Consider the following 13,220-nt stretch of genomic DNA (forward strand, 5'->3'; position numbering starts at 1 on the left):
ATTTGTGAAATTGTTGCGTCAGGCTTGGTGGTCACGGAATCAGTAGGCTATTAAACAAACACTCAGAAGCAGGATCTGTCTTATTTCTGTAGATATACAGTACCAGTATACCACCCCTACCTTGTCACAACACAACTGACTGGTTTTAAGAATGAAAGAAATTCAACAAATTAACATGGCACATCTGTTAATTGAAATGCATTCCAGGTGACTACCTCATGAAGCTGGTTGAGAGAATGCAAAACTGTCATCAAGGCAAAGGGTGGCTACCTTGAAGAGTCTAAAATATACTTTGATTTGTTTAACCTTCACAGGATCGGTGTCCCTATACCGGGATGGTTGTTGCTAACGTGCGCTAATGTAACATCCAACTTTCCAGGACATAGACATGTCCTAAACTATTATTAATCTAACTGCACTGTCCAATTTACAGTAGCTATTACAGTGGAAAAATACCATGCTTTTGTTTGAGGAGAGTGCACCAAGAACAAAAAACTAGTATCACGGCACTTGGTTTGATATATTCACCTCTGAAGGTATATAATGTACATGCATTCAGAAATCTTGCTCTGATTTGTCATTCTGAGGGTCCCAGAGATAAAATGTAGCATAGTTTTGTTTGATAAAATAAATGTCTATATTCAAAACGTAGGAAATGGGTTCTGTTTTTTTGTTTGTATTATCTCTTTTACCAGATCTAATGTGTTATATTCTCCTACATTAATTTCACATTTCCACAAATTGTTTATTTTCAAATGGTATCAAGAATATGCATATCCTTGCTTCAGGGCCTGAGCTACAGTTAACTAGATTTGCGCATGTCATTTTAGGCAAAATTTGAACAAAAAGAGTACGATCTCTTAACCCTTTTTTGGTTGCTACATGATTCCATGTGTTATTTCATAGTTTTCATGTCTTGACTATTATTCTACAATGTAGAAAATAGTAAAAAATAAAGAAAACCCTTGAATGAGTAGGTGTGTCCAAACTTTTGACTGGTAAGGTATTTGGATAATTTATAAAGCCAGGCACATTTAACAGCTAGGATATTGATTATAGACCTAGGGTTTGCTCTCTCCTCAATTTTCTTAGACAATTAGGCTAAGTCCTATTCACATGGGACTAGTATTACTACTGGGCTACACTGATAACTCCAGCTTAGTTCCCAAGTTTCTAAACCATACCAAACCATTTTCTTATAGTGTCACCACAATATTTGAATTGAAGAAGTGTGATCATAATCATTAGGATATTTTAGCGATCCTCAGCAGACGTACCTAAATGCCCCCGGAAAGTTTACTTACACACACCTTAGCAAAATACATTTAAACTCAGTTTTTCACAATTCCTGACATTTAAACCTAAAATAAATTCCCTGTCTTAGGTCAGTTAGGATCACCACTTTATTTAAAGAATGTGAAATGTCAGAGTAATAGAAGATAATTATTTCTTTCAGAATTATTTCTTCTTCTTCTTTCAGCTTTTATTTCTTTCATCACATTCCCAGTGGGTCAGAAGTTTACATACACTCAATTAGTATTTGGTAGCATTGCCTTAGACAATTTAAACTTGGGTCAAATGTTTCGGGGTAGCCTTCCACAAGCTTCCCACAATAAGTTGGGTGAATTTTGGCCCGTTCCTCCTGACAGAGTCAGGTTTGTAGGCCTCCTTGCTCCCACACGCTTTTTCAGTTCTGCCCACAAATTTTCTATAGGATTGAGGTCAGGGCTTTGTGATGGCCATTCCAATAGCTTTACTTCCTTGTCCTTAAGCCATTTTTCCACAACTTTGGAAGTTGTGCGTGGGATCATTGTCCATTTGGAAGACCCATTTGCGACCAAGCTTTAACGTCCTGACTGATGTCCTGAGATGTTGCTTCAATATATCCACATAATTTCCCTTCCTCATGATGCCATCTATTTTGTGAAGTGCACCAGTCCCTCCTGCAGCAAAGCACCCCATAACATGATGCTGCCAGCCCCGTGCTTCACGGTTGCGATGGTGTTTTTCAGCTTGCAAGCCACCCCTTTTTCCTCCAAACATAACGAGGGTCATTATGGCCAAACAGTTCTATTTTTGTTACATCAGACCAGAGGACATTTCTCCAAAAAGCACAATCTGTGTCCCCATGTGCAGTTGCAAACCGTAGTCTGGCTTTTTTATGGCGGTTTTGGAGCAGTGGCTTCTTCCTTGCTGAGCGGCCTTTCAGGTTATGTCGATATAGGACTCGTTTTACTGTGGATATAGATACTTTTGTACCCGTTTCCTCCAGCATCTTCACAACGTCCTTCGCTGTTCTTCTGGGATTGATTTGCACTTTTCACACCAAAGTACATTCATCTCTAGGAGACAGAACGCGTCTCCTTCCTGAGTGCTATGATGGCTGCGTGGTGCCATGGTGTTTATTTGTTATTTAATTTTTTTTTAACATTTTAGTCATTTTTAGCAGACGCTCTTATCCAGAGCGACTTACAGTAGTGAATGCATACATTTCATACATTTTTTTATAATTCCCCCCCCCCGTACTGGTCCCCCGTGGGAATCGAACCCACAACCCTGGCGTTGCAAACACCATGCTCTACCAACTGAGCCACATGGGACCACTATTGCGTACTATTGTTTGTACAGATGAACGTGGAACCTTCAGACGTTTGGAAATTGCTCCCAAGGATGAACCAGACTTGTGGAGGTCTACAATTTATTTTCTGAGGTCTTGGCTGATTTCTTATGATTTTCCCATGATGTCAAGCAAAGAGGCACTGAGTTTGAAGTTAGGCCTTGAAATACATCCACAGGTACACCTCCAATTGACTCAAATGATGTCAATTAGCCTATCAGAAGCTTCTAAAGCCATTACATAATTTTCTGAAATTTTCCAAGCTGTTTAAAGGCACAGAAACAAGACATTTGTGGAGTGGTTGAAAAACGAGTTTTAATGACTCCAACCTAAGTGTATGTCCGACTTCAACTGTAGCAACACAGGGAAAGGTGCCAATTCTACGGCACACTGAAGATTATGTTTCAGAACCGCGGAGAGCGACCGTATCCAACATGGGAGAAAGTGTACTTGTTATAAAATATTCGATTTACTCATTATTTTTGACATAATATAACCATATACAATTTCAGTATCACATGTCTTAGAGTGATGGAATGTGCCATCTCCGTGTCCTCCGCAATGGATTAGTCCACTGAGACAGGCACCAATCAGACAGGAGTCTTATGCACCATGAACCCCAAAAATGTTTTGATGACTGATCAACAAAATCTGACCAGCCTATCGACCAAACAACCGACCAGTCGACTAAATGGGGTCAGCCCTAGATAGTTCATCCAAGTCCAGTCAGGTATATTTCACACTTTATTTACACCATTAAAAAAAGGAGTGAAATATAGGAAAATGGGGATGAGATGTACCTGAAGTCAGAGGGCAGGGTCTGGGCTCCTACTCCAGCGTCGCTGGCTGTCTGGGCCCGCAGCTCCTCGGCTGTGAGCAGGCAGTGAAGGCGATACAGGATGCTGGGGAGACACACAGCCTTCCTCCACAGAGAGGCTGGGATTGGGTGGATGGCACACAGCTCTGGGACCAGGATCTGGAGGGGAGGAGAGTGTGGAAAGTTAGACATTGGTTAAGTCCTAAATAAGACCCTGTTCCCCAACCAGTGCACTACGTTTGACCAGGGCCCTAGGAGTACAGCTGTTCTCCAACATATTCTAATCTAGTTCATTTTCAGAGCTCATCTTCAGCCATAAACCGGTATAGAGCCATGGCTCTATGTGTACACTAGATTACCTGTTTGTTCTGAAGACTCTCCCACTTGGCCTTCCTCTTCTCTGCACTGCTGAGGGGCAGGGCTTTCCCCTTCTGGTTCAGGTGGCGAGGGGTTAACAGATTCAAGCTACAGGGAGATGTCAGAGGTCAAACAATGGATGAGTTGAACAGTAGCTCTCAGATACAGTAACCTGTATAGGTGTCAAGGAACAGAAAGGGTTCTCCCCATATCTTTACTCATTTTGATGTTGGTCATGCTCGCCACACCAGCCATGGAGAGACAGAGGTCATCCTTATGATGACAGAGTTGATTAAGATACATTTTCTTCTCCCCCTCTTGTCCTCTCCCCCTCATCCCCTCTCTCAGTCCTCTCCCACTCTCTCAATCTCCCCATCTCTCTCCCGCTCGTCCTCTCCCCCTCACGTCCTCTCCCCCTCATCCTTTCCCTCTCCCCAATTCTCTACCTCTTGTCCTCTCCCCCTCCCATCCTCTCTTGTCCTCTCCCCCTCTCCCCCCTCTCTCTCGTCCTCTCCCCCCTCTCTCTCTCGTCCTCTCCCCCCTCTCTCTCTCGCCCTCTCCCCCCTCTCTCTCTCGCCCTCTCTCTCGTCCTCTCCCCCTCTCTCTCGTCCTCTCCCCCTCATGTCCTCTCTCTCTCTCCCCATCGTCCTCTCTCCCTCTCTCAATCTCCCCATCGTCCTCTCCCTCTCTCAATCTCCCCATCTCTCTCCCTCACGTCCTCTCCCCCTCACGTCCTCTCCCCCCTCATCCTTTCCCTCTCCCCATTTCTCTACCTCTTGTCCTCTACCCCTCCCAACCTTTCCCCCCCTCTCTCTCGTCCTCTCCCCCCTCTCCCTCATCCTCTCCCCCCTCTCTCTCGTCCTCTCCCCCCTCATGTCCTCTCTCTCTCCCCATCGTCCTCTCTCCTTCTCCCCCCCCTCTCTCAATCTCCCCATCTCTCTCCCGCTCGTCCTCTCCCCCTCACGTCCTCTCCCCATTTCTCTACCTCTTGTCCTCTACCCCTCCCATCCTCTCGTCCTCTCCCTCCCTCCCTCGTCCTCTCCCCCCCTCTCTCTCTCATCCTCTCCCCCCCTCTCTCTCTCTCATCCTCTCCCCCCCCTCTCCCTTCCTATCTCGCCCCCCCCCCTCCCTCCCTCGTCCTCTCCCTCTCGCTCTCGCCCTCTCCCTCTAGTCCTCCTGTTCTCTCCCCCCTCTACCTCGCCCATCCTCTCTAATCTTCTCTCACTCGTCCTCCCTCTCTCGTCCGCTCTCTCTCCCCCTCTTTATCCCGTCCTCCCTATCATCCTCTCCCTTTTCCCGTCCTCTCCTTATCTCTCCCTCTATCTTCCGCTTCCTCCCTCTCGTCCTCTCCCTTCCTCGTCCTCTCCCTCCCTCGTCCTCTCCCTCCCTCGTCCTCTCCCTTCCTCCCTCTTGTCCTCCCCCCTCTCGTCCTCTCCCTCTCGTCCTCTCCCTCTCGTCCTCTCCCTCTCGTCCTCTCTCTCGTCCTCTCTCTCGTCCTCCTGTCCTCTCCCCCTCTCCCTTCCTCTCTAATCTTCTCTCACGTGTCCTCCCTCTCTCGTCCGATCTCTCTCCCCTGTCCTCTCCCTCTCTTTATCCCGTCCTCCCTATCGTCCTCTCCCTCTCGTCCTCTCCCTCCCTCCCTCGTCCTCTCTCTCCCCCGTCCTCTCTCCCCCCGTCCTCTCTCTCCCCCTCATCCTCCCTCTCTCTAGTCCTCTCCCTCTCCCTCTCGTCCTCTCCCTCTCTCGCTCTCCCTCGTTTCCTCCCCTCTCTCTCTCATGCTCTCCCTCATGTCCTCCCCCTCTCGTCCTCTCTCCCCCTCTCCCTCCCTCCCTAGTCCTCTCCCTCCCTCCCTAGTCCTTTCGTCCTCTCTCTCCGTCTCGTCCTCGTCCTCTTCCTCTTGTCCTCTTCCTCTCGTCCTCTCCCACTTGTCCTCTCCCTCCCTCCCGCTCCCTCTCTCTCTCCCCCCCTCTCGTCCTCTCTCTCTCCCCCCCTCTCTCTCTCCCCCCCTCTCGTCCTCTCCCTCCCTCCCTCTCGTCCTCTCTCTCCCCCGTCCTCCCTCTCCCCCGTCCTCCCTCTCTCCCCCGTCCTCCCTCTCTCCCTCTCTCGTCCTCTCCCTCTCCCTCTCTCGTCCTCTCCCTCTCTCGTCCTCTCCCTCTCTCGTCCTCTCCCTCTCTCGTCCTCTCCCTCTCTCGTCCTCATGCCCTCCCTCGTTTCCTCCCCCTCTCTCTCTCATGCTCTCCCTCGTGTCCTCGCTCCCTCTCGTCCTCCCCCTCTCGTCCTCTCTCCCTCTCGTCCTCTCCCTCCCTCCCTAGTCCTCTCGTCCTCTCCCTCCCTCCCTAGTCCTCTCGTCCTCTCCCTCCCGCTCGTCCTCTCCCTCCCGCTCGTCCTCTCCCTCCCGCTCGTCCTCTCGTCCTCTCCCTCTCGTCCTCTCCCTCTCCCTCGTCCTCCCCCTCTCTCTCCCTCATCCTCCCGCTCTCTCTCCCTCATCCTCCCGCTCTCCCTCTCCCCCTCATCCTCCCGCTCTCTCTCTCCCCCTCATCCTCCCGCTCTCTCTCTCCCCCTCATCCTCCCGCTCTCTCTCTCCCCCTCATCCTCCCGCTCTCTCTCCCCCCCCTCGTCCTCCCTCTCTCTCCCCCCCTCCCCCTCCCCCTCTCTCTCCCCTCGTCCTCCCTCTCTCTCCCCCCCTCCCCCTCCCCCTCTCTCTCCCCCTCGTCCTCCCTCTCGTCTCCCTCTCGTCCTCCCTCTCGTCCTCCCTCTCTCGTCCTCCCTCTCTCTCGTCCTCCCTCTCTCTCGTCCTCCCTCTCTCTCGTCCTCCCTCTCTCTCGTCCTCTCTCTCTCTCGTCCTCTCACCGTGAGGAGGTATGGTCTACGTCCAGTAGTGGCTGGTTTACGTTGGACAGGTCCAGGTTGTACTTGGTTTTGTAGTACTCAGCAAATGTCTGGTACTCCGGTGATGGGAACCTGCTGAGAGGTGTGAGGTCTGTGTAAACGTCAGCCACGTAGAACCGGTGAGGCTGGTCAAAGTTACGATACCTGAGAGAGCGAGAGAGAGAGAGAGAGAGACAGGGGTTAGAGGTCAAAGGTTGGCATAATGGAACAGTGAAGATATACTTTAAATTCGCCGCTCAAAAATTGTGAGATGGTTATATTCAAATATGCACCATGCTATTTTCAGTTTCTAAATAATGTTATTATCGTGTGGGTCATACGAAATGTATTGGATGTTGCTTAAAAAAAAGTGAAGATGTGTCCCAAATGGCATCCTATTCCCTATGGACCCTGGTCAAAGGAAGTGCACTATATAGGGAATAGGGTGTTATTTGGAACTTAACCTAAAACTTTATTAGCTCCTACGTCAGAGAGGGGTATGTAGTGAAGTGAGCAGCATACCGTGGAATGATGACAGCGTCCTGGTAGTCTTCCAGTTTGAAAGTGAAGGGGTTCTGCTTGGTGTACTGGGTGGTAGGAATGCCAACACGAGCCTCGGACTTCTCTATGTCCTCCATGAATTTAAAATCCAAATCTAGAGTGTTGGAATCCTCAACTGAAAGCGACAGTGTGTTAGTAATCTTACATGACGAGAGCATCATTAGTTACAGCATGAAGGACTAAAGAACAAAACACCATGCCAACGAAAGGTTAAGAACAGCGGGTAGCAGTACTATCGACTGACAACATGGGCTGACAATTTTTGTTAATTTCCCAACAATTCTACATGTTGAACCACCACCATTGCAGTGTGTTTTGTCCTTCAAAAACAGGGTCTACAGTATTATGTAATGTTGGGGTCTCACTCACCAACATTGAGAGGTAGAACGCAGTAGGCTGAACAAACTCACCAACATTGAGAGGTAGAACGCAGTAGGCTGAACAAACTCACCAACATTGAGAGGTAGAACGCAGTAGGCTGACTCACCAACATTGAGCGGTAGAACGCAGTAGGCTGAGTCGGCTTGCGTGGGATTGAACTCCAAAGCAGGTTTCTCCAGGCGGAGGATGTGAGAGAAAATGTACTGGTGTAGTCTGGTGATCAGGTCCAGCTGGACAGCACTCAGAGTGAACCCAGCCTTCTGGAGCTCCATGGAGATGGTCACCTCACCAGACCGCGTGTACACAGGAAAGTGGGGGATCTGGGGAGAGGACGGGGTTAGGCGAGTACCACAGTACATTTAATAAAATGGCATACTAACTGTGGAAAAGCAAGGTGGGCCCTGCTATCTAGCTGTTGCCTCCTAGAAAAAAATATGTTCTCTATCAGTTTCAATAGAAATGGAATTGCTTGTTTGATCTCTAAATATTTGATTTGTTTCCTGGCAGGTCCTCAATGGGAAACTGAAATAGGTGTGTTCCTTACCCGAGGTATAGGTTTGGCAGTCAGGATGCCGAAGCACCTGGTAGTGTCCTCTGGAGGGTAGAGCTTCCTGCGGCGGAAGTTGAGCTCATCAGGCAGAGGGGTGGTGAGGACCATGCCAATCACATACAGGTAGTAAGACTGCTCCGGTACAGGGTAACTGTCCCGAAGACATTCTGGTATCTGGACAGGAGAGAGACAGAGATCATCTAGCTGTTAGATGCTCCAGAAGGAACAGTCAGATCTGACGGCCCATAGGTCTCTGGTCAAAAGTAGTCCACTATTGTATCAAAGTAATAGGGTGCCATTAGGGATGCATCCAGTGTGGTGACAACTCACAGCTTTAGGGTGGCATCCAGTGTGGTGACAACTCACAGCTTTAGGGTGGCATCCAGTGTGGTGACAACTCACAGCTTTAGGGTAGCATCCAGTGTGGTGACAACTCACAGCTTTAGGGTGGCATCCAGTGTGGTGACAACTCACAGCTTTAGGATGGCATCCAGTGTGGTGACAACTCACAGCTTTAGGATGGCATCCAGTGTGGTGACAACTCACAGCTTTAGGGATGCATCCAGTGTGGTGACAACTCACAGCTTTAGGGATGCATCCAGTGTGGTGACAACTCACAGCTTTAGGGTGGCATCCAGTGTGGTGACAACTCACAGCTTTAGGATGGCATCCAGTGTGGTGACAACTCACAGCTTTAGGGTGGCATCCAGTGTGGTGACAACTCACAGCTGGGTGGCTCCAGGGGGCCCCGCAGGGTGGCATCCAGTGTGGTGACAACTCACAGCTTTAGGGTGGCATCCAGTGTGGTGACAACTCACAGCTTTAGGGTGGCATCCAGTGTGGTGACAACTCACAGCTTTAGGGATGCATCCAGTGTGGTGACAACTCACAGCTTTAGGGTGGCATCCAGTGTGGTGACAACTCACAGCTTTAGGGTGGCATCCAGTGTGGTGACAACTCACAGCTTTAGGGTGGCATCCAGTGTGGTGACAACTCACAGCTTTAGGGTGGCATCCAGTGTGGTGACAACTCACAGCTTTAGGGTGGCATCCAGTGTGGTGACAACTCACAGCTTTAGGGTAGCATCCAGTGTGGTGACAACTCACAGCTTTAGGGTAGCATCCAGTGTGGTGACAACTCACAGCTTTAGGGTAGCATCCAGTGTGGTGACAACTCACAGCTTTAGGGATGCATCCAGTGTGGTGACAACTCACAGCTTTAGGGTAGCATCCAGTGTGGTGACAACTCACAGCTTTAGGATGGCATCCAGTGTGGTGACAACTCACAGCTTTAGGGTGGCATCCAGTGTGGTGACAACTCACAGCTTTAGGGATGCATCCAGTGTGGTGACAACTCACAGCTTTAGGGTGGCATCCAGTGTGGTGACAACTCACAGCTTTAGGGTAGCATCCAGTGTGGTGACAACTCACAGCTTTAGGGTAGCATCCAGTGTGGTGACAACTCACAGCTTTAGGGTAGCACTGCCTCCTCTTGGTGGATCCTGGTCTGCCTGGAACACTGGTCTCCTCCTCGTCATGGAGATCCAGCTCCTCCTCATACTTCACTGTCTCTTTCCCCACAGGCATCAAGTGGTCATCCAACTCACCTGGAGAAGAGAAAGGCAGAACCATTTAACTACCGTAGAAGTATAGCAAAATAAAATGCCCAAGAAGTTAAATGTCACTGTACAGCAGTTAATACCCGGTCCCCCTCCTCTCCCAGGACAAACTGAACCCCCCTCACATCCCAGCAAATTCAGTTACATTCCCACAAGCTTGAAGAGAGAGAGATTTGAGGGAGGGTGACAGAAAGAAATGGGGAAGGAGATACACAATCAGGGACTAGCTGCAGAGAGCACTGCATGATGAAGGATATTCTAACAATCAAATAGTTTAATTTTATTGACCTTTTTTGTGAAGATTTTCACAGCAAAGTAGTGCCACTGCCTTCTCTGCCAGTCGTGCACAGTTCATGATTGGCCCCTGCCATGAAAAAGTGTACATTGGTCTCAAAGACATCCATAAAACACACTGAATCTTGACGTCTCAAATGGAAAAAGTGGATGCTACAACATTGGTGGTGGATGAGGTGAGTTTCGCCCCCATGTAGCCTACTACAGCCATTTGTGCACCTGAAAGCACTGTGTAAGTGTCCCAAAAGGCACCCTTTTCCCTATATAGTGCAGTACGTTTGACCAGAGCTGGAATATATAGGCAATACGGCCATTTGTGAATCAGACCTACAAATCAAATCAATCAGACCAACAAATCAAATCAACGAGGAAAGCCTGAGACTCACAGCGACGGGCACCCGTAGAGGGGAATTGATGGGCAAGTAGAGGGTTGACTGGTAGCGCCCATCCTTCAGCTCCTTGGTCTTACACTTAGGTGCCAGGTGGGTAAACGGGTCACTGGGCAGACGGGCACAGTATCTGGAGAGAGGGTCATTAGCACACCAGACCATCCACAGCCAAATTAAAAGAAAATCAAACATATTTTGTTCTCAGTCCATTTAGAGTTTCCAATGAGAACCCTTTTAAACCTGTATATATCTTTCACAGATTCAAAGCAGCGCTGGCGGTTCTCTCTTTACCTGTTGATGTGTCCGATAGCCGTGTTGATGGTGACGCGGGGTCCTCCTTCCTCAGAGCGGAGCACGTAGGGAGGCAGAATGTTGTCATCATCCAGCACCGGTTCCACCTCAAAGTCCCCGACCCCTGCTGCCTTGGAACACTTGTTTCTCAGGATCTGAAGACGTCAAGAGAAGACCTACAGTCATCAGTATTAGGGTTGTCACAATACTAGTAGAGAAACACCAAGGACCTTTCATATCATCCAAGGACGGGCCTTGTGGACAGACACACAAATCAATTAAAACATGCAGATAGTTCCCTATACAGTACAGTGCACTACGCTATAGGGTGCCATTTGGGATGCATCCTTAAACAAATCTCTGAGAACCCCTGTGTTCCTCAGACAGACACATGGGACCTTGAGGACAGGCTCTGAATACCACACCTTCTCTATGGCCTTGTAGGTCTTCAGGTCTTCCTCGAAGGTCTTGGTCCTCTCACTTTCAGCCAGCATGATGTAGTTGGAGACAGGAGCTCTGGCTCGGCCTTTAGACTGAACGTAGGACCTACAGTCAAGTCAAAGTTTATTAAAAGTGCATTTACCAGGGGTCACAACACACTTTACATGCTTCAAAAAAGAGGAACAAACTGTAGAACGGGATAGGGAACAATATAAAACATAACAAAAAGAGAAGCCATTAGTCCATTGAGCAAGAAGCAACAAGGTAGTGGATGGACAGGCAGTGCTGTACCTGTACTCAGTAGGCAGGTCAAACCTCACCACCAGGTTACACTTGGGAATATCTACCCCTTCCTCCACGATGCTGGTCGCTATGAGCAGGTTGGTCTCGTGGGCACGGAACTTACGCAGAACCTGACAGATAATGAGGAAATATGGTTAGGTCTGAATAGAAGGAGGGGAGAGAGAGAGGCAGAGAGCGACAGAGAGGCAGAGAGAGCGAGACAGAGAGACAGAGAGAGCGAGAGGCAGAGAGAGGAATAGAGAGACAGAGACAGACAGAGAGAGCGAGAGAGGAATAGAGAGACAGAGACAGACAGAGAGAGCGAGAGAGGAATAGAGAGACAGAGACAGACAGACAGAGAGAGGAATAGAGAGACAGACAGACAGACATAGAGACAGAGACAGACAGACATAGAGACAGAGAGACAGACAGAGACAGAGATAGACACAGAGACAGACAGACATAGACACAGAGACAGACAGACATAGAGACATAGAGACAGACATAGAGACAGAAACAGACAGACAGACAGACAGACAGACAGAGACAGAGACAGACAGACATAGAGACATAGAGACAGACATAGAGACAGAAACAGACAGACAGACAGAGACAGACAGACATAGAGACAGAGACAGACAGACACAGAGAGACAGACATAGACAGACATAGACAGACAGACAGACACAGAGAGACATAGACAGACAGACATAGACAGACAGACAGACATAGACAGACAGACATAGAGACAGACATAGAGACAGACAGAGACACACAGATAGAGACAGACAGACATAGAGACAGACAGACATAGAGACAGAGACAGACAGACACAGAGAGACATAGACATAGACAGACAGACAGAGACAGACAGACATAGAGACATAGAGACAGACAGACAGACAGACAGACAGACATAGACAGACAGACAGACATAGAGACAGACATAGAGACAGACAGACAGACAGACAGACAGACAGACAGACAGACAGACAGACAGACAGACATAGACAGACATAGACAGACATAGACAGACATAGAGACAGACATAGAGACAGACATAGAGACAGACATAGAGACAGACATAGAGACAGACATAGAGACAGACATAGAGACAGACATAGAGACATAGACACAGAGAGAGACAGACACAGAGACAGACATAGAGACATAGACACAGAGAGAGACAGACACAGAGACAGACACAGAGACAGACATAGAGACAGACATAGAGACAGACATAGAGACAGACATAGAGACAGACATAGAGACATAGACACAGAGAGAGACAGACACAGAGACAGACATAGAGACAGAGACAGACATAGAGACAGAGACAGACATAGAGACAGAGACAGACATAGAGACAGAGACAGACATAGAGACAGAGACAGACATAGAGACAGAGACAGACAGACATAGAGACAGACATAGAGACAGACAGACATAGAGACAGACAGACATAGAGACAGACAGACATAGAGACAGACAGACATAGAGACAGACAGACATAGAGACAGACAGACATAGAGACAGACAGACATAGACAGAGACAGACAGACATAGACACAGACAGACAGAGAGACATAGACACAGACAGACAGAGAGACATAGAGACAGACAGAGACAGACAGAGACAGACAGACACAGACAGAGACAGACAGAGACAGACAGACACAGACAGACAGAGAGACACAGACAGACATAGAGACAGAGACAGACAGACATAGACAGAGACAGACAGACATAGACAG

The 13,220-nt window shown here is 48.6% G+C and overlaps 1 protein-coding gene across 2 annotated transcripts in view; it reads right to left on the reverse strand.

Annotated features, from left to right (window-relative positions):
* The window catches only part of LOC106611270 (endoribonuclease Dicer), a 77,235-nt gene that overhangs the window by 34,061 nt on the left and 29,954 nt on the right, over nt 1-13,220 (reverse strand). For both annotated transcript variants that reach the window (XM_082955752.1, XM_082955753.1), the window contains 12 exons: nt 11,476-11,597; nt 11,169-11,289; nt 10,744-10,898; nt 10,450-10,582; nt 10,058-10,133; nt 9,618-9,757; nt 8,146-8,325; nt 7,708-7,921; nt 7,182-7,335; nt 6,642-6,824; nt 3,794-3,899; nt 3,418-3,593 (listed from right to left, as the gene is read on the reverse strand). In XM_082955752.1, the coding sequence (XP_082811878.1) occupies nt 3,418-3,593; nt 3,794-3,899; nt 6,642-6,824; nt 7,182-7,335; nt 7,708-7,921; nt 8,146-8,325; nt 9,618-9,757; nt 10,058-10,133; nt 10,450-10,582; nt 10,744-10,898; nt 11,169-11,289; nt 11,476-11,597 (1,760 nt within the window). The remainder of the gene's footprint in view (nt 1-3,417; nt 3,594-3,793; nt 3,900-6,641; nt 6,825-7,181; nt 7,336-7,707; nt 7,922-8,145; nt 8,326-9,617; nt 9,758-10,057; nt 10,134-10,449; nt 10,583-10,743; nt 10,899-11,168; nt 11,290-11,475; nt 11,598-13,220) is intronic.

The sequence above is a fragment of the Salmo salar genome, chromosome 09 (genome assembly GCF_965601325.2).
Source record: "Salmo salar chromosome 09, fSalSal1, whole genome shotgun sequence".
NCBI lineage: Eukaryota > Metazoa > Chordata > Actinopteri > Salmoniformes > Salmonidae > Salmo > Salmo salar.